At 40.6% G+C, this 24,616-nt stretch overlaps 2 protein-coding genes across 3 annotated transcripts; both read right to left on the bottom strand.

Moving 5' to 3' along the window:
• Positions 1-1,085: 1,085 nt before the first annotated feature.
• p4ha3 (prolyl 4-hydroxylase, alpha polypeptide III) lies at positions 1,086-16,488 on the bottom strand. 2 transcript variants are annotated; one of them, XM_037074912.1, is made up of 14 exons: positions 16,405-16,488; positions 13,847-14,232; positions 12,536-12,690; positions 12,212-12,435; positions 8,820-8,969; positions 8,686-8,737; positions 8,371-8,534; positions 7,253-7,429; positions 4,643-4,707; positions 4,304-4,463; positions 3,672-3,734; positions 3,176-3,244; positions 2,238-2,334; positions 1,086-1,750 (listed from the first exon to the last, which is right to left on the bottom strand). In XM_037074912.1, the coding sequence occupies exons 1-14, from the start codon at positions 16,456-16,458 to the stop codon at positions 1,680-1,682; spliced, it is 1,887 nt and encodes a 628-aa protein (XP_036930807.1). In that variant the 5' UTR covers positions 16,459-16,488; the 3' UTR covers positions 1,086-1,679. The 2 variants fall into 2 exon arrangements, with proteins under 2 accessions (XP_036930807.1, XP_036930797.1); XM_037074902.1 differs by lacking the exon at positions 16,405-16,488 and having other exon boundaries at positions 13,847-14,474.
• Positions 16,489-18,052: 1,564 nt separating this feature from the next.
• On the bottom strand, positions 18,053-19,327 carry or129-1 (odorant receptor, family H, subfamily 129, member 1). Its single transcript, XM_037078094.1, has 2 exons — positions 19,275-19,327; positions 18,053-19,043 (listed from the first exon to the last, which is right to left on the bottom strand). The coding sequence occupies exon 2, from the start codon at positions 19,016-19,018 to the stop codon at positions 18,053-18,055; it is 966 nt and encodes a 321-aa protein (XP_036933989.1). The 5' UTR covers positions 19,019-19,043; positions 19,275-19,327.
• Positions 19,328-24,616: the final 5,289 nt, after the last annotated feature.

Here is a 24,616-nt window from a genome sequence, read left to right as displayed (position 1 = left end):
TCAGGAATGTGCAATATGTATCCAGCATATATCCGGTTCTTATGTTTTCTGTGTCAGTGTGTACTTGGAGAGTGTGTCTGTTTATGTACACTGCTGAGCTGGAAGGACAATGTGCATCACTGTGTGAGGGGAGAGGTATTACTTATTTTTCATTCTCACAGATCCCTTCATGCCCCAAAAAAGCCTTATACAGAGGCTCCCACCTCATTTTGTTTTAATATATGTCATGACCTAGTTAGACAGATATCTGAGATATCTGAGTGGTATGCAGTCAGTGTTGGTTGTGTGAGTTCAGACATGAAATCTGGAGCAGACAGGTTACTGATCACTTGGCTACAGAGCGTGATTAATGACAATCCGGCCACAGAGGCTCGACAAGAGGCTCACAGATCTGGTTCATCTGTTCCATTAGATGAGCAGTGACAACAAACTGAAAGAGTCTCCCACAGGAAGCGATGAGCACATCGTTCAGTCAGCTGGGAATAAACAGGCACACTCACACAATGACTGGTTGCTTTGACTCATAGCACCAGTCTGAAAGAGGCCTGGAGGTCTGAGATGACAAACTACAGAAGAACTTTGGACCAAAATCTGTTGCTTATCTGTAGTGTGTCAGCCAAATCTGGAAACATTAGCAAAATCACCAGGATTTATCGGCAGAAATTGAATATAATTCATAATTCTGTTTACAATGGTGTATAATAAAATAAGAATCACTGTGTTTTTGTTGGCTTTAAGGGAGCCTTTTAAACCTACAAAAGAAGCAGGTCTTCCTCCACAGAGTCCACCATGTTGCACTGCCGTGTTTCTACAGTAGCCCAGAAGAGACAAACCAATCATTGACACTACTTTAGGTTGTAAACACTCTGAACAAGTAAATGTCAAACAAACTTCTTTTTGGCGTCCATGCTGCTCCCACATTGCGATTTCACGCACATGAATAAACTGACAACTTCAAAATACAGAGAGTGAATGCAGCATTACGTCATAAAACATTTTCTACATCACTGTCACTAACTCTGTATGTGCTTGTGGCAACACTTCGTGAAATAATTATCACACTGATATCAGCTCCAAAATAAATAAAAAAAAGCTTTTATTTTTCAGTGCATCATAACATCACACAGAAATTTCCAGATGACTTGTGTTTCGTTTTACACACATTTCACTGTGATTCAGCCGTGCACATTAAACTTCTCTTTAAAGTCCTGAGAGTCTGCATAAAGTTCAGCTGTGTTGATTTGTAACGACGGACCCTCGGGTGGGCCCAGTGTAGACGAAGGGCTGCATAAGATGTCAGTAGGAGGCAAACAGCCCAGCACAGTTAACTGAAACCAGCTCCGTGTCCGAAGGCAGAGGCCTCTCTCCATCTGCAGGAACTGGCCAGTAGGAGCAAGAGAACATTTGGCCTCTGGGGGCTGATTGCCAGCTGCCCCACTCCTCCTCTACCCCGCCTCTCAGCCTTATGCGATCCGTGTCCACAGCAGCAGTGTACTGTATGCTTCAGGCTCCCTGGGGCCCCCGGGGCTCCAATCACAGATGCAGGCTTTCTCCCCTTCCCCTGCTCTGTGTGCTCACTTTTCTGGCTCCATACTTCTCTCTGCCTGCGAGGGTGCCTCTCAATTGTAGAGGCTGGCTCTTGTGAACGAAAAAGGGGCCCGGCTACTGCTCCACCCCTCTCACTCGTCAGGGTTCAGGCTGCAGCGATGTTGGAACTCTTGGCCGTGCTCGTGGATCCATTTGTTTGCCACTGTAAGGTACAAAAAACAAAAGGTTTTCTTGACCTTGCACCTTTGTGCAAATAAGTTTAACGAGCACAGCCTTGACACTAATTTCTTATCAGGAAAGTGGCTGCTGGAAACAACACTGCCATCAAATTCCTCTGCAGCTGCTTGGTGATGATTAATATCCTTCTGTTGGTTTAACTGGTCCCTTGCAATTGTTTCAGCTTTGGGAGTTTGATGATCTGGGCCAACCGGCAGCAGATGTTGAGCTTTCAAGATGAGCGCTCAGTGTCTGAACTGCACTCAGTAACATCTCTTAATGCTTAATGCAGCCCAGATGTGAAATAGCTCGTGTGCATTAGCTTCTGTATGAAAGGAGAGCTCAAGACTGGATAATGACGTGAGTAATCATAATCTGTCTAAGAGATCAAGTCCGCTATTTTCCATATTCACATCACTTTCTGACTCCTGTTGACAGCATCTTCACATCACACTCAGTCCACAGACTCTTACCCCATTTATCCCCAATAAGCACGGGGCAGCCGGCGTGCAGCGTGTCTTCATCCCCTTGACCGTTTCTGTGGAGATTCCACCAGAAGATTGCAGCTTTCTGTGAGGTGGAAAAACAACAAAAAACACTCTCAATAAGTTAGAAAAGTTCTTCAAAGTCTGGTGTGCTTTGGATGTTCAAGCAAAATATGATTTGATAGGGAACATAGCTGATAAAAAAATATATATAAAATCCTTGATAAACGGCCTTTATCAAAATGGCTACTGCATTCTGAAATTCTTGAAAACATTGACAGTGCATGGCCAGTAGGAGCTGAGCCAACAGCCTGGTCCAAGGTGATCTCTTTTATGTTTGTTGGATTTTGTTCATATAAAACAAAGCAGCAAATTACCTCCACTAAAGTTAACTCTAATTTTCCCAGCTCAGATGTAGACAAAAAATAAAAATACATGGAAGTCTAAAGTGCATCTTTTGACATAAACTAAACTTCCTGAGGTTCTGTATGAGTTCACAATAATAATTAAAAAAAAACAAAAAAAAAAACAGGATACAGGATAGTTGAAATGATTAATAACCGGCGATTATTCTCCTGTGGAACAAGTGAGCCCCTGCAGTTACACTATTTCATTAGTTATTTTATGGGCTTATTAAGTCCAGTTATTTTCTGTATAAACAGGCAGGAAGTGAGAGCTCAATAACATGAAAGGTGAAAGGTTAAACCCTGGGGAAGGCCTGGGAGGGGGGGCTAAACTATACAATAGCAGTATTGTGGTGAAGAGTCTCATGTGCTGCTGTTGTTTTGATCTGACCTTTTAGCATTTTGACAGCTGCGGCAGAGAATGTGAGGGAGGTGAAAATAATCCAAGCTTGAGGCAATAAATGACATGAGGACAAAAAGAGGCTGCGTTAAGCTCTTCTGAGATACTAGCAGAGTGTATACCTCCACAACAGGAACGCTGAAGTTGGCGTAGATGAAGGCTGTGGAGCCACCTGCCTCGACAGAGCTGAGCTGTGGAAAAAGGACATTCCTTCAGTGTTGTGTCTTGTGTTTACGGGCTCATGTTATAAAAGCCACTCTGCTGCCATAGAAAAAGCTTTCCTTTTTTTTTTTTTAATCACTATCAAATTTAACTAAAATTTTCACATTGGATTCATTCATATGAACAGAACAAAACAGAAGCAGCCTGTTAAATGGAAGTCAGAGACGGAAAACAGAGTTTGGTTTAAGTTTGTTCCATGACCGAACATCTATAAAAGTAAAATCGAGACAGTGAGGTCAGATCTGGTCTGACTTTCTGAGGCAGGTTGTTCCAAAGTCTTGCAGCACCGAGGCAGAGGCCTGACCCGTGTCTTTAATCACGGCCTTGGAAAAGCAGAAACACGAACCTCTGGCTGCTGTCAGGGACATTAGACATTTACAACAAGACTCCACTCACGTATATCATAAAGGTCGCCACTCGATTCCCAGTTTTCAGCTTAAACACCGGACTCGAAGCTGACTGGAAAATAATGAATAATGGTTATAAATGTAAGCACGGACAACATGCAAAATGTACAACCATATTAATAGGTGCAATATGTGGGAGTTTCTTTTGCCAACACTAAAAAAAATAACTGAAATTGTCAATTGAATGAAAGGAAATGACATCATGACATCAATATATTGTGTTGCAGGGATATCTACTGAAGTTAGCATGCTAACCAGCTAGCCTCGGCCTATCTCTGTCCAAAGCCGCTGTGCTAGATGTGTAAAGGCTGTGACAAGTTGAGTCTAGTTGTCCCAAATAAAGTCAGTTCCACCCAAGGTAGTGCAGTCTTGCCTGCAGTATTGATAAAGATAAAAGATAAGGTGGTAGTACCTGTCTAATGATGATATTATTGACTGACATATCTAACCTGTAAAAGTATAAAAATGACTTTGAGTTATGCTAATTTATATTAAGTGAAATATATGTGTAAGTTTATTTGTCTTTTAATTTCTTTGCAATCAAAAAAAAAAAAAATGACAATACAATATTATCTTAAAGCCTTATCACCCAGCCCTAAGCCTTATGAACAAACCACTTACTGTAGCGTGGTCGAAGTGAGGTTCATAATGGCCACCGATCCCGTAATTCACCACTTGGAGGTACTCGCCATATGGGTGCCTCACATTCAGACCTGTGAGCATGGAGATCTTGTGGTCCAGCTTCCCAACAGTGGACTGTGCTGAACCCTTCAGCCAGGCACTAGAAAATAAGGATAAATAACAAATTACAATAAAAAATATATTTTCTACAGCATTCACATGCTGTTCAGTGTTTCAGGCTGCAGATTTATATGACCACACAAGACCAGCCTGTTCCAAGATTCAGTTTGATGATAAACAGACCGTCATACACAACAAAGTGCTTTAAGCAATTTGTACCTCTTGCTGATGCGATACTCTGCTGTTGCTTGTTTCTCTCCAGCTGCCACCACAGAGCGTCTCAACTTGACAGCAAAGACAGAAAACAGCATTTTAGGTTTGTGGTTGTTGCAGCAGTCGAGCTTTGATGTCCAGCTGCAAAGCCCGGACAAAATGTGAGTAATGTGAGTAATGTGAGCATGACGGCATGCTCCAATCACATGTCAGAAATAAAAACTGAGAGAAATCGGCAAGAATACAATTCCAAAAGGTGCTGCTATGATGGATTTCCATTATTCCTCAATTATCTGACCACAAATGATGCAAATCTACGCACAGGAGTTTTTATAGAGTTCAGATACCATACTTCCTCTACAGGTTTCATCACCTCAGAGTCTGGAAGGCAGGTTGGGTTAAGTCCAGATGTTTTGGACAGCCTGGCTTACAACTAAGCCTCTGTGATTTATATGGACTAATCACTGCATTCTGCTTATTTTAATTTGCAACGGGTGCTTTGAGTGGCACGATGTTCTCCAGAAAGCTGGTAAGACAATATTTCTGTTAAAACTGGCAGCTCAAACTCCTGATGATGACTTCCTCGTGGCCGCGAGAGGCATTACTTCATTCAACTCTGAAGAGCTCATCGCACACGGACCATTTAAAAAGAGGGAAAATAGTCAAAAACATAATCACTAAGGAACCAATACATGACATTTGTTATCTCCAAACAACAGGCCTGTGTTATTGGTGCACAGGGGCTATGAATGAGCAAATGGTAAACCGTGCTCTCTGCTCCAAACTAATACCATACCCTGGGCCTGTTTTCAATAAACCCACATGCTGACATAATGATGAAATAAGTACAGGGGTTTCCATCGGAGCACAGGACGGAAAATTCACTGAACAAAGCCAAAACCTCACAGAAACCATAGGGCAGCAATTGAGTTAGCCCACCAAGTATTCCCTGAAGTAACTGAGTCAGCGAACAGTGAGGACAATGCTCTGTCCTTTTCCATTTAATGAGCAGAAAATCGAAAAGCTGTTTTCAGATAGATGGTGTAGCTCAGTGATATTAGACTGAATATTCACCAGTGGAGCCCAGCAAGGTCATTTTGACAGTTTGAGGCTCTCAGCCAAGTTTACATAGAAATGTATCCCTCATTCCTTTAGGCCTTGCTAAATGTTTGGAAGCAGACCAACTCTTCCTCCATACAGTCTTTCCAGTAGGGAAACGCACACGGTTGGCTTAGACCCCAGCAGCCTAAGAGCCCCACAGCAGAGCAGAGTAATATCTGCATATTCATAGGCACCTTTACTCGTACAGGTATAATCTGTAGGATTTTTCTGAAGATCATACTAAAGTTATTCCTCTCCACCATCATTTATGCCAGAATTCTAGACTTTGGGTTGGTGGCTCACTAAAGCATTGGTATTTATACATGTGCGCTGACACATATTTGCTGGCTGTATTTTCCTGCTTAAGATTGACTTATGTTTCTCCACTAAATCAAGCCCAAAGGAGAAAATATGGCTCCCAACCAGTTCACAGCCACAAGCAATGCAGATACAATGCGTTTTCAGTGGCAAAATAATCCTTGGTGCATCATAATCCATCCGCTCACCCACATCACTTTCTTTTCTTCTGCTGCAAATCAGTGCATAAACAACTTGGACTGTGTTCCGATCCACTACTGCGTCTGGTCTTGTGTGTGTGATCTTGCAGTGTGTGACCCCTTGTCACTGATCAGTCAAGCAGTGTGAAAAAAACCTGTAACAACCGTCTGAGTTGAGCTGACAACGTTGTGTAGTGTGTGCGGGGGCATAAACTCTCAGCCATTAAGCAGCGACAAAAAGTACCAGTGCCGATGAATGCTCAGAGTCAGAGGGCAAGGAAACATTAAACACGGTGACAGTACCAAGGATATGGAGGGTGACCAGGATCAAAAAGTGACCACTCGGTCAGTGGAGAACCGCTGTAGTGTGCCTGCCCATGCACAGCTCGCGGGACAGGAGGACGGTCGGTAAACAAAGTCCACTGTAGGACGGAGGCCACAGTAAATATCTCCATTAGAACTAGCATTACAGGCGTAATGACAAAATTTCTAGTCCTACTCAAAGGCTGCCAATTCCATTACACTTCATTTCACAGCTAACAAATGGGCAAGTCCTGGGAAACATCCTGAAATAACGATAATACCAGGAAAGCCAAAATCAACACAGGCACAATAAACCCTAAACAAGCATTATGAACATGGACACATTAAAGCAATTTCCCTAAATCTGGTTAATTGTGTTTATAAAGACCCAATTCTTCAGTGTAAGTACCGGACGTTCACGTGGAAACAGAAACACGTTTAATCTGTTTCCCAAAATGATTCATCTATTTGTTCAATTCAATTTCAACAAACTCAACAGACTGTCTCGCTGTTGTAAAGGGTTAGAAAAGCTTCAAAAAAATCCCTGAGAAAAGAACAAAACATGGGATTACAAAACCATTTGAAGACCTAATTGGATTAACTAAAAAATTCACAGTGTTGATTGTAAAAAAACTTGACATACTGGAGACACGTTTCATTTTGGAGTTCGTATTTGTGAAGGGGATGAGGAGAAATGCGCTGTGCTGGCACTTACTCCTGGCTGGGCGAGCCCCTTGATGTCCTCGGCCTCAGTGTCAGTGATGAAGTCGTGGTACAGCACCACATACGGCTGCAGGCTCAGCACTTCTCGTCTCACTGGCAGCAGAAGCAGCCCAGGATGGTTGTTGGTGAAGAAGTCGCAGAAAAGTTTGGGGTTTTCAAAATGGGCTGGCTGCTCGGAGAAACAGCTGAAGTCCATTAACAAGATCAAAACAAGAACTCTTTTTGTTTTTCATCCGTGAACAATTAAAATCAGCATCGTTGTCTGCCCACATACAAGTCGACATAAAAGCCAACGTGACCTCAGAATCACTGAAGTCTTCGATGGCCAAGAAAACTCAACTCAATTACATTTGTCATGGATTTTTCTTCAAGAACGAACACAAGGTCAGAGCTTTAACATCCTCCGCCAAGGCCCAACAGTCCCCTTTAATTCAATCCAGCCTAATCCAATATTCAAAATATAGTTCTAATTCTGCTTAACCATAAGCTCAGCGGATCTAGAATCTGCACCACATTGTGCTTGATCATAGATGCTAGCCACCCAAGAACTCCCGATTTTTTTCATCGAGATCCATTTATTCTTCCCTGAGAAACGAAGACGGAAAACTAAAAAGGAAACAGAAATCAAAAACACTGAACATTGCTTCCAATGTTAAAGAAAGAGAGAAAAACCAGTGGAGTCGCCTCCTGCTGGACATCATAAACAATGCAGGTTAAATGCACTTCGGAATTGGCTTCACTTTTAGTCAAGTAACGTTGACTTATTATACTGTCTAAAGTCATCAGTGATATAATAAACATTACAACTGCTAAAGATTATCATGTTAGCATTTTTCATTGAGGACATGTTAGCATGTTGATGTTAGCATTAGGGCCAAACCTCTGCTAATCCTAAAACTCTTCATCTTGATTTTTATTGAACATTTATTATCATATTCTATAAATAGTCTCACATGTAATAAGGCAGACAAACATTGGGAAATGCAGGATTCCATTGTAGAATTATACAATTAAGTATCCACCAGTTGTTGTGTTCAATTATCCCTGATCCCTACCAGATATTTTCCTCACACATAGTATGTGTTCACAGTGATTAACCGTGATAAATACCTGAGAGCCTCGAGTCTGGCAAAGCGTCTCGTAAGCTTCCCTGGTTCTTAAATAACTGGAGGTGGGTCTCCTCAGCCCGTCGCCCCTGAGCGATGTGGCTGAACTTGTAACCAGCAGCTTCTCGTATTTCTCAACATTCTGCAAAACTCTTCCATTCAAGGGATCTGAGAAGAAAAACGTGTAAACAACACAGTAGTCATACATTACAGGGCATGTTTCTTAATTACAGCACAGGCTTTGTTTTAAAAAGGCCAGTCATGCTGTTTTTCAGGGATTATTTATGCACCACAGACAAGTTCACTGAAAAGAACTTACCATGATGCAGTAACTCCTGAGACAGACTGAGAGCATAGGAGACGTTTCCTGTCTGAAACAATGAGAGGAATCATAGGAATTTAAGCCATTAATCACATTACAAATGAGCATTTCCCATGTGTTCTTCCACATACTTTAAAGTGAGAGAAGGCCAAGTGATCCAGAGCATCCTCCAGAGTCCCTTCGTTCTCCGGGCTCCACTCGCCTCCTGTTCCCCTGAAGAGACGCACCGACTCCTCCAACCACTGCACAGAGTGGTAGTAGTCTCCCTGCTCATACGCCACCTGTGGAAACACCTGGGTTACTTAAAAATAACAATATTGGACATTTAAATAGAACGTCTTTCTGGTTGACTATCATTCCAAAGGCTGCTTAGTGTTGGCACAGTTGGTCGTCTTCTGGCGCTGGACTTGCGGACAGAATGTCAGCCAGCTCTGGTCCTTATTCATGCATGGCGGCTAGATCTTGCTCTGTTTTTGTTGATTTGTGGACTAATCTTAGCTGTGATGATAGCTTTGGGCCAGAGGCAGCAGCCTGAATCAAAGCATTGTCTTCAGCCAGTTCTATCACGTCATTCAGCTGGCATTATTTTGTCTGCCTTTGAGCCAAACTGCTTCGGCTAATTCAGTTTATATCGGAGTCATGCTGGGACATCACAACTTCATTTTGGACATTTTCGGAGATCTCTGATTGTTTTTGATGCTGCGTTTGTTATATATACGGTATATATGGTATATTATATATACGGTTATACTGAGAGCAAGATTAACTGACTTAAATGCTGACTAGATGCTGTGAAGTAACAATTAGTCGTCTAATAACTAAAAGTTGATTAAATGATCAGCTGTTGCAGCTCTTGTCTCTACAGACTTTCTCAGCCTGGTTCACTCTGATGCATTTTCTCTGCAGCGTGTCAGGTCCTCACATTACACCTGTCTGACTTCTCAAGCAGGTAAACTGTGACCTGTTGATGAACACCTCAAGCATTACTTTTACCTTCGTGAACACAGTGGCTGCACTATCTCTCTTTTCCTGCTCTCAAACCCCTTTTGTAGCTGACCTGACTTGATGAAGCAGGTGCTGACTGAACGACTGACAGCACCCACAGACAAACAGGGTGGCATGTGGCTCCTCCCATCACGGAGATCATACGCAGAAACAAAAATTCCAATGTACCATTTAACCCCACGTACACACATACACCGACTTATCAACACTTATACAACCAGTTCACAACCTTACACCCCATCATTTGGGAGCTGCATGTTTTCGGAGGACAAATACATTCTTAAAAACAGAGAATATTCTGCAGATTTCACGCGGAAACGTCAGCTGGGAGTCACTTGGAACTGCTTTAAAAACGCCTCCAAATGACACAGAAAAGCTACAAACCTCTGTTAAACAGTCCTGCTGGTTGTAAGGAGCAGTTTAACAACCACATAAAAAGCACGTGCAGGCAGCTCTTGTACTGACAACACCCTAAAACTAAGCATCTCTGTTTACAGGTTGTCTCAAATAATCTCAGCTGCAGTACAAGTGAAGGCAAGCTCTGCTCCCAAGTCTTCTGCTGCGTGAGATAATGTCTTTTCCACACAAGACGATGACTCTCCCACACAGCGCCCCGCCCTCACACATCACCGCCGTTCATAAACAGTGGAATTTATTGCGGGGAAACCTTTTTTTTCTTTCTTTCATACTTGTATAATGGTATATTTATCTTCACGTGAAACTGATTCCCAGACATGCCATGAGGAATTCCACTTCTTTCCAGGCCGACTGTCTGTATTCCCACCACACACTGACGGACAGGTTTGGGATAAAACTGTTTTGCAGACCTTTGCAATGGGAAGTTCATCAGAGAGGGACATTTTCACAGCATCATCTTCCAAATATCCCTCTGTGTCATTAGTTTACATGAGCACTTGTAGGTTGTCAATTTCAAGAAGGTTACCAAGACGGATGACAGACTTGTTTTAACATGCTCTCATTGTGTGACTTCATACATCCACTGCTTATTCTGCACTATTTATCCAGCCACACGAGGGGAAAAGCTAGCCTTATCTATTTTGTCAACATACAGGATTTTTTTTGTTATTCAGGTGTACAGCATTATTCATATATATATTGTTATTCACAGTAACCATTACTCTGTGGCATGCTGACTGCCCCAAACTCCCTACACTAGGAGATAATATCAATGTTTTTTTGTGCTCATTTCATTTGTAATTGAACTGTTTCCTGTGTGTAGACATGTTTGTGACTATGTTGTATTTTTGAATATTTTTCTATTAGCACCTTGGACTATGGGAACAACCCAATCGCTAAAATAAATATTAACCAGCTATGTTTCCTGCTAAACCACAGACTGAACGTTTCTTTCCATTGCAACATTCCATTTGTTGAGATTAATTTAAAAAAAAACAAAACAAAACACTTAGGGTTAGGGTTATGTTTGGGTTAGACGGTTAGGCTTAGGGTTAGGGGGTTAGGGTTAGGCTTCCTATGAAAAATTGCCAGTTTTGGTGGTCACAGAAACGGACGTAAATATCTGCAGGTCTCTGTGTCGCTACTAAAATGCCTGGAAATATCCCCAGGTGTCCTTAAAAATATCCACTCATGAGAGTCGGCTGCCTTGCAGACTGAATAATGCCACCATCGTACCCGCCACCTCGCGAAGATAAAATTTACTAATACATATAATGGGAACGTGACATGCCACAAATGTCCTTGGACGTACCTGTGGTTTGCAGAAACATTAACTGCCCACATAACATGGGAAACTGGTGGGAAACAACATAGATTTTGGACTCTCTGTATGTGGAAATGACAAATTCTTCACTATATTTCAGAGGGAAATGTTGTAACTTTCCACTTTACTTTTTATTTGCGAACAACTGTTGCTGGTTGTTTTTTCCCAACCTTTTTGGCACTGTGTCTAGCTCACGTTTCAGTTGTCTATCAGTCGTTATCAGGTTCCACCAAACTTCCCAGATGGTTTCACTTAAATAGCTGTTGGAGGTCCAAAGAGATTAAAACTCTTCGGCATTACACATAAAAGCAAAAATAAGAGAAACGTCAGAAACATGAGTTCACACTTGTGTAGCACAGCTCTGTTTTTTCAGCAGCCCTCTCTCATTAATCATCTCACTACCTCCTTAGATTTTTCTTGTGAATCCCTGGAGGGGCCTGGCCTCGACAGACATTGAAACTCCTTCAGCTATTACCTCCCTCAGAGCAGGAAAAAATGAGGTAGTTTACCCATCATGAGTATGTTAGACTACTCATAGGATGATGTTATGCAGATTTATATTGACTGTTGTTGACTTCAGACAAATGCTGTGCTGTTCATACAGTATTTTGTGCTTGTTTGTCTCTTTGATGATCTGTTGCTGGATGATTTTGCTGATATATATTAATTCTCAGTGCTATGCTGGTCACATTTTGTACTGTATATACAATAGTTAACACCAGTTCCTCTTCCTGAAACAATGGGAAAAAGCAATTAAGGCAGTAAGGGATTGTGTACCTTTCCGACCAGAAAGCAGTCATCACCAGACAGTGGGATGGACACTGTGGGCAGGTAGACATCAGTGGGCTCGCCATTAGTGACTCTCTGGAAACGACCCTTTACAAGGCTCGTAACTTGAAGAGCGTAGACGTCCTGAAGCCTCATCAGCCCCTTAGCAGCCCCCTGGAGGTCCTCCAGTTTGGGCAGCTCAGCCTCTTCCTCCTCGTAACTGGACCTGAGGGCTGGATAGCAGAGGGCCAAAAGGTGAACTTCTGTGGGGGTGTTGGGTGGGTGTTTAGTTATCACCACCAGATGTGCCTGTGAAGATACCAGTGAGCCAACCTTGTGTGTTCTCCTGGGCTTCGTTGCTGTAGACGACGTTCAGCCACTCCGAGTGCAGCCGCTTGATCAGGGTGAACGCCACCAGAGGGTTGGCCATCGCAGTCCCCGGGCCTTTGTAAAGTTCAGTGTGCAGGTCGGACACTTTGGCATAGAAGCTGTGGGAAAGAGAATCATCTGCGGTTACGGAAATAAGGAGGAGGGCAAACACTTGGACAGCTTCACATGCAGCACATGAGTCCTGGGAACCTTATGGTGCAGAAGAAGAAGAAGAAGAAAAAAGGCGACAGGAAAGGAAAAATAATTCCAATTTCATTACATGCATGATGTGTAGCTGTGTCATGCTGTAGGATAACATAGGCTAAAAGAGTATCATCTTCACTGTATTTTGCTAAAACCGATGAATAAAGCTGACGCATTAACTCATTTCCAACCTCACACCACAAGAAAACTACCAGCCTCCATAAAATTTGAGTCAAACAGTTGAATCACGACCATAAACTGGTGGGAAGACACTTGATACATCTCGTTCCCCATCAGTCATTGTGTTCCCAGCAAAATGAGGGTTACTGACCGGAAGAAAGTGAAGCTGAAGCACAACTTAAACTGTGTTATTCCTACAACATTAGATGGTGAAGTCAAATAGCTTGAGCTGGAAATCAGAACACCGAGACATGAACTGACATGAAAGTCATCGACGACATATGTTGTATAATTGCATGTGTAAGAAGCTCAAATGAATGTAGAAATGTTGAATTTTATCTCCCTAGATAATGATGATCCTTTTTATCTCTGACATTTTATTTTCTTATAACTTTGTCACCCAAAATTAATACTTTTTAGCCCATAATTATAACTTTTTTTTCGCCAAAATTGTGACTTTTTTTTAAGCCCATAATTAGTCTCATAGCTATGACTTTTAATCCATTGATTGATTTTTTCATCTCATAATTTTGACTGAGTCTGATAATTAAGGCTTTTCCTCCCTCATAACTATTACTTACCATGGAAATGTATATCTATGTATAGAGAGAGATAATTGTATATATAGATATATATTTCATCAAGCTCAGTTTTCACCTACTTTTTTCTTTAAATTGTGGAAATGGGATTCCAGACCAATCTTTTCTATTATGAGACTTCTTCTGTAGATCACATTTGTCCTTTAAGGCTCCACCGCACAGACAGTTTGGAGGTTCAGGCTTTTTGCACGTCAGCAAGTCTGTGGCAGTCAGTTCATCATCTGATTTCTAACACACTAATGTGAAATCTCCTCATCCCTGTGGCGAAGACAACATCATGCATGTCACTCACCGTTTGATGTCCTCCAGCCTCTCCACCTCGTGGTCAATATAAGTCCTCAAGTAATCGATCAGCTTCCGTTCAACGCTGATCGCCTGCTTCACGTTCAGCAGCGACGTGTACATTTCACCTACAGACAGATGGACCACGGCTACAGCCAGCAGAGTCCAGCTCAGGTACACGCATGTAGGAAACTTCATCTCCAGCACGGAAAGTCCACAGCTGCAGTCCCCCTGCAGCGGCTGAGCTCCTCTCTGCTCTGAGGAGCCGCAGGATCTGTGAAGTCCACAGATCTGCTCTGAGATCAGCTTCCACCTCCTGTTCATGAGACCGACCTGCAGCTTCAGTCCTGTCAGGGCGATCAGGTTCTCATAACAGCAAGACTGTCTCTTTATTCTCTGTAACAACAGGAATGCATCAGACTCCATGCAGTCAGGCTCCAGTGACTGTTTGGACATTCAAGTTAAACTTTGATTCATGCGAGTAACTTAAACGAATTGATGAATCCCTGTTAACTCGTATTTATTGGTGTCAGTTCTCTTTAACTTAAGTGGTTGACGGGGTAAATAATTTACTCCATGCCATTAAAAAAGAAAGAAAGAGAAGAGAAGAGAAGAGAAGAGAAGCGAGGAGAAGAGAAGAGAAGAGAAAAAAAAAGGTTTGGCGTTAGTACGACACCTGCAGGTGAATACGGTGTACAACAACCAAAGTGCACATTTAAAGGGGCACCATGTAGTGTTGTAAAACAAATTCAAACTCAGAATTTTAATGTATACGATATTTATGAGGTACAAACACTAAATAATCAAGATGTTCTCAGAGGAAGATAATTTCTCCAGAACTGTGTTTGAAGCTAGAATGTTGGCAGGGTCCGCCATATATGAACAGTAAAGTAAAACAGTATGACACTGTTGTTCATAAACACCAGTCTATTTATTCAGTTCATTCAGTCATGAAAACAAACAGAGTTTATTTAGTTTCTTTAGACATAAAAAAAAATAACCAGTCAATGAAGATGTTTCTCCTCTGATTTAAATGTCTTCCCCGAAAACTACAAAGTGCTTCTTTAAAGCTGCTGTACCGTAAAGATAGTCTAGAATCTTTATTAGCAACTTCATTAATCTATTGTGTCTTCAAAAAAAAAATACGAGGAAGAGGAGAGAATTATTATTATTATTATAAATGATAATTATAAAAAACTCTCCTGGAGGGCCAAAACTGAAACTTAATGGTCGGCCACTGATCAGCATCTGATGTACTGTCTTGTAAAACTGGAAACAGACGACTTTTGAACCAATTTGCCACTCAGTCTTCATTTTCGTGCCTGATGACAGATCCGATATGATAGAGGAAGAGGTTGATAGAGAGCCAGTCTGAGCAATGATGGTGTCATTACTCTACAGACATCACGTCCTGTGATCAACATTTGCATCATAATGTTACATTAAAGCAAGTTTAAGATATTCCCAGTTTAAGATAAAAAATGGATCCCAATTTCCTTTATTTAACTCATGCATGTTCTAAGTTTTACTCTGCCCATTGTGACTGATAATGGAACATAATTAATAATTAGGGATCCTTAATATTTAAAGGGCATTTACATTCTTTTGCAAATTACATTAGATGATTACATTCTATAAATTAATTTTAATTTGGCGAGCCAGCGTCCTTATGTCGGGCCAACCTGGGTCCACGGGCCACACTTTGGGCCGCCCTGATTCAAACACAGTGGGAGGTGTTGAGGTGGAGAGATGCATGATAAAAACTAAACAGTATAAAAGAGAATTTAAAGGTTACCATTCTGATATTTTCACACAAAACGGATGCTCGTTTTATAATTGACTTAATGATAAAATAAATAAATGGTGTGATCTACAAATAAACATTCAGGGTAGCTTGCTTCTTCTTGGGATTTCATGATATGGTCAAAAAAATCATATTATTATTTGTTGCCCATGTGATACAATTTTTGATTAGCGATCTTATTTGTATGGAAATTTTAATTTTCACTGAAAAAAACTATTAAAAACATGATGATGTGGCAAATTGAGGGTTCTGTCCCAAGCAAACATGTTTTGCAGGTCATGTTGTGAGAAAACATGTTTGTTTACAACATGTTTCCTTACAACATGACCTGCAGGTCAGTCTGAGCACTGATGGTGTCATTACTCTACAGACATCACGTCCTGTGATCAACCTTTGCATCATAATGTTACATTAAAGCAAGTTTAAGATATTCCCAGTTTAAGATAAAAAATGGATCCCAAGTTCCCTTATTTAACTCATGCAGGTCATGTTGACCTGCAGGTCATGTTGTAAGAAAACATGTTTGTTACAACATGACTTGCAGGTCAGCAAATCAAAGTGCTCAATTATAAACTGGTTTTGTCCTACATTTAATCTTTAATAAAAAGATTGCAGCTTCTTGCAATTTGGTCATTGAACTTATGGCACTGTGATTGAATACACTTTCATGCAGCGGTTTTGCACCCAGGAGCAGTGAGCACACTGATTTGTGCTTTAAAATACCAGTATATAAATCAACAAGAGGTGTTTTAAACAAACATTACCTTTTGTGATCTGATGCTTCTATGTGTTTGTAATATAAATGAATCAGTGAGCATCACAGAGGGCCAAAAACATGATCTTGCCTGCCATCCCAGCCACAGTTAATCAGAAATCCTGCTCAATCAGCTAACATACTTTTTGAATGGCCGAACTTTATGTAGGGTGCCTTAAACTGACTCACTCAGTTGTGTAATCACTATTGATGCTGCTGGCACAGAATCACGGTAACTGCCTGGTTTATGTTTAACAGCTGCAGATCTATGAAGCAAAAAACTGTGCCAACGCACACACGAAACAAAAGTGTCACAGCTGCTTTCATGAGGTCACCTGAGGTTTAATCGAGTCATCAATCATTAATTCTTGTTCTCTTATTGACACGTTTCATAAGTCTGTAGTTCGATTAGAATGATATATGAAGTTGGTAAATGTTTTACAGGGTTTCTGCACAGCTGACCAAGTAAAATTTGAGACTAAGAATAAGTCTGGAGTGCTCGAGTTTAAACAGCACAAGATGAAGGAGCTCTTCCTTCTTCTTTTTAATGATATTCAACATGATATAGCTATCTAAATAAAAAGAGAGTCTTGAATTGTACATTAAAGACCTTAATATCACACAGAATTCAATTTAAAACCTGTTTTCCTGATCAAATCAACCAAAGTTTTAAAGCATGATGGAGAACCAGCAGAGACGAAACAATGATTTATTATGACATCACATTTTCTCAGAACTTCTCAGCAGTGGATAACAAGAATTTCTGTTAATATGATGACCCTGATGAGTTTGATAAAATAGAAGGATGGAGTAATAAGTAGTTAAGTTTGAAGAAAGGTTTTTCATAGATAGATCTTCATTTGTCATTGCTGCTATTTAGTGTTGCAAAATGTGTATTTTTGTGATGTGTTTTTGTTGTTTCTATGGTTTGATTGATTTTACTTGTTAAATTTTGTGAAAGGTGCTATATCAAACAAACATACTAATCACATACTACTTATTCACTTAAATAGGTAAAAACGGTAAAAGTCAATTTAGCAGCTTCGCAGCAGAGTGCAGCATAAATGCATATTTGATAAGTTAAAAACAAAACACCCTAAAGTTCAGAATGCCTTATTGGCTACAAAAAAAATGCAAATTAATGATTTAGATATTAATCCAAATTTTACTTGTCATTTTTAAAGTAACTAGTAAGCAGATTACATGGTGAAATGTCAACTTAAAATTACATATTTAAAAAACAACTACTACCTAAAAAGTAACCAAACAAATGACTTAATTACAATACTTTGAGCAGCTGTAATTAATTACTTTCATACCTGGTTAATTATTTAAACAACTGTAAAGGTTTTTAAACATCAGTTGCAACTTTACAAACAAACAGCTGCTTAGTAAATGGTTCATAAAGCGTGTTGTTGTTCATTATCAGTGAACAGTTTGTTGAATATTAACTTAAGTTTAATAAACTACTTATTTACCGTTTTTTAAGGACTGTTATGACAGTGTTACACTTTAATGTCTCCCCACATTCTGCAATAACATCTAATAACGAACATGACTGCCTACAGCTGGGAAGAAAGAAAAACATGTTTATTAAATATTCATCTCATTAATAACTCTTATTGTATTTTTCTTTAAATAGCTCTTTCAAGACTAGTTTAAAAAACAGACGAGTTGTTCTGCAGTTTGCCTCTGACACAGGGTTTTACTTTGTTCGAGCAGCAGAGAAACGTTTTCTCGATGTAGCTCCTGAGACTCTGGTCTCTAAAGCCGTAGATGAGCGGGCTGAGAAAGCGTGGAATTAGAATGAAACAGAAGTAATTAAAATAGGAAATGTCTTCTGGTCTCCAGTTGGAGTGCAGCACTATGAGAGTCTCAGTGATGGGGCTGGTGAAGGCCAACATGCACAGCAGCAGCTGGAAGCCATGCAGCAGCACAGTGTGCATGGCTTTACTCACAGACGCTGTGTCTTGTCTGAGCTTCCTGGTTTCCAGCAGGATTCTCACGTACGTAAAAAGGATGATAACAGCCACTACTGCGAAAAAGAGAATACTTGTAGCAGCTTTGAACAATGTCTGAATTTGAGATGAGTTGACAAGTGTAGCTTTGCAAAGCACAGGGGTGGAGAGGATGTCCACTGCTGGATCATGCTCCATGAGAGCATGGTCAATGATCGGGAAGATGCAGCTTATGAGCCACAGGGACAGAATAATGATCCAGATTCGGTCTGAGCGCCAGGCGACTGGGCGCTGTAGGGGGTAAAAGATGGCAACATAACGCTCGAGTGACATGGTGGCCAGGATTAACGGTGAGTTCTGGAAGGTGGCAGTAGAAATGATCAACAAGGGAATGCAGTAGACAAGAGCAAATTTCACCCCTCCCATGACAAAGAGGAAGAGCAGAACAGAGGACAAGAGCTGCAGGGTGTCATTGATCAGCATGTAGGCAAACAGGATGTACCGTGAAGTGTCCATGAACTGCCTGTGAGACGCAAAGATGTGCAGCATGACAGCGATGCAGCAGAGGAAGACACAGAAAAAAGGGATAACAACACACACCTTAATGATCACAGACAGGCTGTTGTTGGATGTTACATTGCCTGAAAGTTCAGTCAGATTCTGCATTTTGCAAATGTGGCCAGAAGCAAACCTGTTCAAGAAAAAATAAGTAAAATTTCCGTATATAGTCTGATACACAATTTAAAAGACCAACAAATTCAGTGTGATATCAATCAGAGTAAAACTTGTTATAAGTCAGTGAAGGTAAAATTAACAGCATACAACATATAAATGTCTTAAATTTGAGATGAAACCTCAACCTACAAACACTTCACACTGAACACACAACCAACATTCAGGACATGAAATGAACTCCTCTCACCTGAAGATGTCTTCATCAGCCGGAAGAGTCAAAGCTTTAGATCTTCTTCTTATCATATAACATGTCTTAAGAGAGCAACATCTCTGGGATGTTCTTCCCCTTATCTGAGCGCAATTCACAAGTCTCCAGAGATATATCATGCACATGCTGTCGTCATAAAGCATTACGTTTGTTCTCAACAACAGAATTCAGTGAGGATCTTAAGACTTTTTTTTTTTTAACCTTTTACAATGCGCAGTGACTCAAATAATAAAAACTCTATGAAGTTTATTGTTAGCCAACTTTAGCAGTGTGTCTACAAAAAAGCACAGCTGAAAACTGAAATAAAAAGAATTTAAATTGGCTTTTATATTTGTTGTGGCCAGTTGGTGGTGTTTTTGTGCTTTTGTGGAGTTGCTGGGCATGGCTTCCTGGATGGCTGGATCAGATACCTGTCACACACCTGCAGCACATTGATGCAGTCAGCACAAGGTGATCTGACTGTGCCTGTGTCTCAATTCATGGTCTGCATCCTTCGAAGGACCCGGCCTTCGCGGTCTTTGAAGGTGAGTCCTTCAGAGAGACCTACTAAGGTCTTGTCAACTTTTGTTTAATGGGAATGTCTAGTCTTTGGAGCATTTCCTGGTTGTGCCACCAGATGTTCCCGCATTTACCCTTAGGTCACAATTTTTGCCGTCCAGGCCTGCGAAAGTGACGATCTACGGCATGTGATGTCACCATTTTAGAGCGCATGAAGAATCTTAGGATGTGTGCAGCCACGCCAAAAAGAGGGCCACATTTGGAGGATCCATCGAATTGGGACAGCCTTTGCACAGTGTTGTAACTGGCCTTCAAATGCGGCCTCCCAAGGATCCAGACCGTGAATAGAGACACAGCATCTGTTTTACTTCTAACTCCTCCAGTGACCAGTCTGCTTCCTGGCCTCGCCACGACCCAGCCTCCCACACCTCTGCCACCAGCCTGCGTCACCTGACGTTCCTTGTTTCACACTCACTCGCGCTTTCAGCCCGTATGACCGAGAATCACCTCGGTCACAGATATATACACAGATCCTAGACAGACAAATATTATAAAATACAAATGTGTTAGTTGCACATTGATCAGCATACACAGAGACACATTATGAATATCAACAAAATGTTGTAGGCCTATGAATTAATGTATTAATGATAGTTTTACATTTACTGTTGATGCAGTTCATTTTACTCAATTCTTGGATTTCACAGTCGTAGCTTACTAGGGCTGCCACCTTGGATTTGTGGAAAAAAGGGACACTCGACCAGCTGACAGACTAACCTTGCCATTCATAGTCATGCTACTAGCCTGGATAAAATCTAAGGTATTTGTATCAAGACTGTTTGTTAATGTTTAAAAAATGTACCAATAGCTGATATAAACAAACAAATCTCACTATTGGTATTGGCCTCAAAAGTCCAGTTCTGGTCAGGCTATAATCATACATATTTAAACAACATTTCCAAAATGTCTTTTTTACATTGGAAGCTTACTTGCAGCCATCCCTGCTCTTGTTTGTACCCTTCAGCTGCCTGAAACGGAAAGAGGGCCTTGGCTAAGAGGACCTGTTGGGAATGGGAATCAGCAAAGACACACCTCACTTTATCGCCAGTCAGATGATTCTCCCTAAAGCTACAGGCACAGTGGTCAGTTACTCTCAGATCCTTCTTCAGAGAGCTGCATCAGCTGATCCCAGTAAAACCTCCGTACCCCCAGCAACAACCCTGCCGGTGCTTCCTCATCAGGCTCAGGCCAGAAGCTTCATGTTTGTGTTGGGACCATCACATGATGGTTCTGACATGAGGGCGGCCTAAATTGCACAAAGGAAAGTGCATCAACCGTAATGTCCAGTAGGTGGTGCCTGGTTGACACAGTCCCCCCAGGTTCGGCAAGTCCCATCCCCCATTGTCTGAGACCACACCTAAATGCATCGTCAGTTCCGCAATGACCGGATGAAAATGAGAGCAACTGCTTGCCCGTTACAACCCCAGTCCCAGAGTTACGTGTTGCTGGGAGCATCAGCTTTCGTCAGCACAACTGTAACTTAAAGACTGTGGTCAAGCCAGCTGTGGTTCACATTTGCATTGTTAAACATTTACTGTAATTGTAGTGAAAATGCTTTGAAGAGCAGCTGGTAGTGAATTTGGGGCAGGCTGCAGTCTCACAATCAGACCCATGAAACATACGATACATTTACAGTAATGATTCCCGGTAATATACTGAGGGCATCGTGCAGGTATACTTCCAGATTTCAAAGTATAGGACGACATGAGAAGAACAAAAACAAAAAATTAAAGCTGCAAGCAGTGATAAATGGGCCCTCGCAGTCCATGCGCGACGGGACATGCTACCGCGTACCCGGCCCCACTCCCGGATTATTGTGTACACATCAATTAACTGCCTGTGTTTTGGACAGTGCAGGAAGGAGTTAAATGTCATTTCCTGTGTCAAACATTTGGCGCTGCAACTATGACTGTATATTGGCCTACGTGTTTAGGGCAAGGCTGGTCTACAGGTTTAGAATCCCTCAAACTAATTTGTGGTCTGTTGTGTTTTAATTATTGATTGGCGGCAATGCTGTTGAAGGGTGTGTTCACCTTTTAGTTGCATGTCATCTTGTAGTTTATGATATGGAGGAAAAAACCTATAAATGTCATGTAAATATGATATTTGTCTGAATTCCTGTGTCCAGTGGGTGGCACTTTGGATATTACACAGTATTGCATTGTATTGATGCATGGACGTATTCAGGGTGACATTGTATACATGTGTGATGAATTTAGTGTACATGGGAAATTGCATGTTGAAGTTGTTTGGACTTGATGCTTTATGGCCAAGCATGAAAATGGACCGCACCATGACACCCACCATGTTTGATGTAGGCGGAAGCTTTTGACAAGTTTTGGTGTTAAAGGTTTGAGGATGATACTGAGTGAACTGGAAGTCTGTCCTGTTCGATCTGTAGGAGGAGTTTGTTAAAGTACAAGGCATGGAAATAGATCAAAATGGGCGTGAAACGGGAACTTTGAATCAAAATGGCTGACTTCCTGTTGGAGTGACAGTTTAGTACCCGTGTTGTTTTTTGTGCAACTGGTCATGATACATTGCATACCAAAAGTCATTCATGTACATGCATGTAGGAGGCGGGGCTTGGATTTTTAATATTCCAGGGGGCGCTATAGAGTCCAAGTTTTGCTTTAATCCGATCTACCGATGTGGAGATATGAAATACCTCAATGTAAAGAACGCCACCTATTGGTAATGAAACAACATTTTGCACATAGGCTTAGGGTCTCATGGGGAAGTAGAAAGCTGAGTTTCATGTCATTTGGACACACCAGTGTGGAGATATGCAACACTTCCTGTTTAGAACGAAATCTGCAGGGTGTTATTATTTAATATTGTTTGGAATATCAAAATTATTTTAATAATAATAATAATAATAAATTGCCTGAGAAGGGCTTCTAAAAAGTAGGTTTGCGATATTTCGCGAATTTCGCTAAAAAAAAAACACGGTAGGCAAAAATGGGTGTAGCTTATATCACAAGAGTCATCACAATTCAGGGAACGTGTGGATATAGGTTTTTTGAATATGCAATAAAGTTTATGGGAGTTATAAGGCAAAACCCACCTTCCTCGATTATGGCATCACCTAGTGGTGGAAATTCACAACAACAATAGATTCTAAATGTTTTCCCAAGGTGTGACCTATATACCGTTTGGTGAGTTTTGGGGTATGTTCAGGCAGTGAAAAATGTGATCATCTGGGACAAAAAAGTCGTCACGACAAAAACAATAGGGACCTCGCATTTTGAAATCTGCTTGGGCCCTAAAAACATTGTTTCCATACATAGTCCAAGTGTCATATACTGCTGAACATAGCACTTCCTAGACTACTTGCATGCATAATAAGAAGTACTTTTACTGTGTACTTTTTGAGTAACACTTTGTCAAAATCCTTACCAGAGGACTAAAATGATTATTTTCGCCCAATTTTGATGTGGGAGAAAAAACGTCTTCTGAGCTGGTGAAAATCTGTACAAATAAATTGCACTGAAGTGGTTTTCTTTTTGGGGAAATAACTATCTAGAAACATGTTGCTTTTACATGTGTTTCATAAGTCTGTAATTTGATTAAGGTGACATATCATTGATATATAAAGATGGTAAAGATTTTACAGGGTTTCTGCATGGCAAAAAGTAAAAGTATAATTTAAGATCTTCAGGATGATTAAATATGGAGTGCTCAAGTTCAAACAGAATGTGATGAAGGTGGTTTGGGGACACAGAAGTTCAAAAAAGAGACAAATCTTGTGGTTGAAAAAAAAAAAAAAAGCCCTGTGTGCTGCTACATGTGGGTTGTTACTCTGCTGATTTTTAAATTGAATTTTCAACAAAAAAAATCAACATTATCTAGCTCTATAAATAAAGACTTTTTTTATCCCTTTGGCCAAAAGACTTGCTTGGATTTTTCTTGTTTAACATTTTTAAAAAGACCTGTTTAATATCACATGCAATGTAATTTAATGAGTTGTGTTCAAGTTTTAAAGCACAATTGAAAAATCAGCAGATATTGAATAATTATTCATTATTTAATCACATTTTCCAAGAACTTCTCAGCAGTGTATAAAAATATCATTTCTGTTGATATAATTACCAGATCTTATATTTATAAACAAATATTAAAAAATATCAATGTTTTTAATCATCAACAAGCCAAAAGTGTATACAGTTAGTTCCATATTGACCAGCTTACACAGAGACACATTATGAATATTAGCATTTTGTAGGCCTATTGATTAATGGATTAATGATAGTTGGCTCTTTACTGTTGATGCAGAAACTTTCACTCATGTATTCTATTCAGGGCTGGCATCCAAACACATCCATGGGTAAAGATTAGAAATATGCAAAACAGCATAAAGTAATCTTTGGCCACTACGAGGCAGAATACCTCCTGTAAAGTAAAATATACGTTTTAAGGCATGATAGAGAAAACAGCATGATTTCATTGCATTTTCTCAGAACTTTTCAGCAGTGTATAAAAAGGATGAACTGATAATCACTCGCAAGTGTGCAAAAATCGACACAAGCCTATTATGAGAGAAGACGCCTCTGATGTGCTGTTGTGTCAGTGTTTGATTGTCTCGTTTTATTTGTACATGTGCAGCATAAAAACCATTCAGTAAGTCCATTTGTGATCAGGAAGCCTTATTGGCAACAAAATGCAGATGAAAGATTAAGATGTTAACTGAAATTGTGCTCACTTATGATTTGTAAAATTAGAAACAGACACGTTGTCTTGCAGTTTTCCATCAGGGTTTTACT

Source organism: Acanthopagrus latus, chromosome 2 (genome assembly GCF_904848185.1).
Source record: "Acanthopagrus latus isolate v.2019 chromosome 2, fAcaLat1.1, whole genome shotgun sequence".
Lineage (NCBI taxonomy): Eukaryota > Metazoa > Chordata > Actinopteri > Spariformes > Sparidae > Acanthopagrus > Acanthopagrus latus.
The sequence above is the reverse complement of the archived record's forward strand: the minus strand, read 5'-3'. Positions and strand labels throughout refer to the sequence as shown.

Excerpts from the sequence above, each read along its gene's own strand:
- p4ha3 (XM_037074902.1), bottom strand. The coding sequence starts at position 14,292 with ATGTCCAAACAGTCACTGGAGCCTGACTGCATGGAGTCTGATGCATTC. Across the intron at positions 8,738-8,819 it reads TGGCCTTCTCTCACTTTAAA|ACAGGAAACGTCTCCTATGC; the intron begins GTATGTGGAAGA and ends TCATTGTTTCAG. Across the intron at positions 2,335-3,175 it reads TCAGCGTTCCTGTTGTGGAG|AAAGCTGCAATCTTCTGGTG; the intron begins GTATACACTCTG and ends TCCACCTCACAG.
- or129-1 (XM_037078094.1), bottom strand. The coding sequence starts at position 19,018 with ATGCAGAATCTGACTGAACTTTCAGGCAATGTAACATCCAACAACAGC.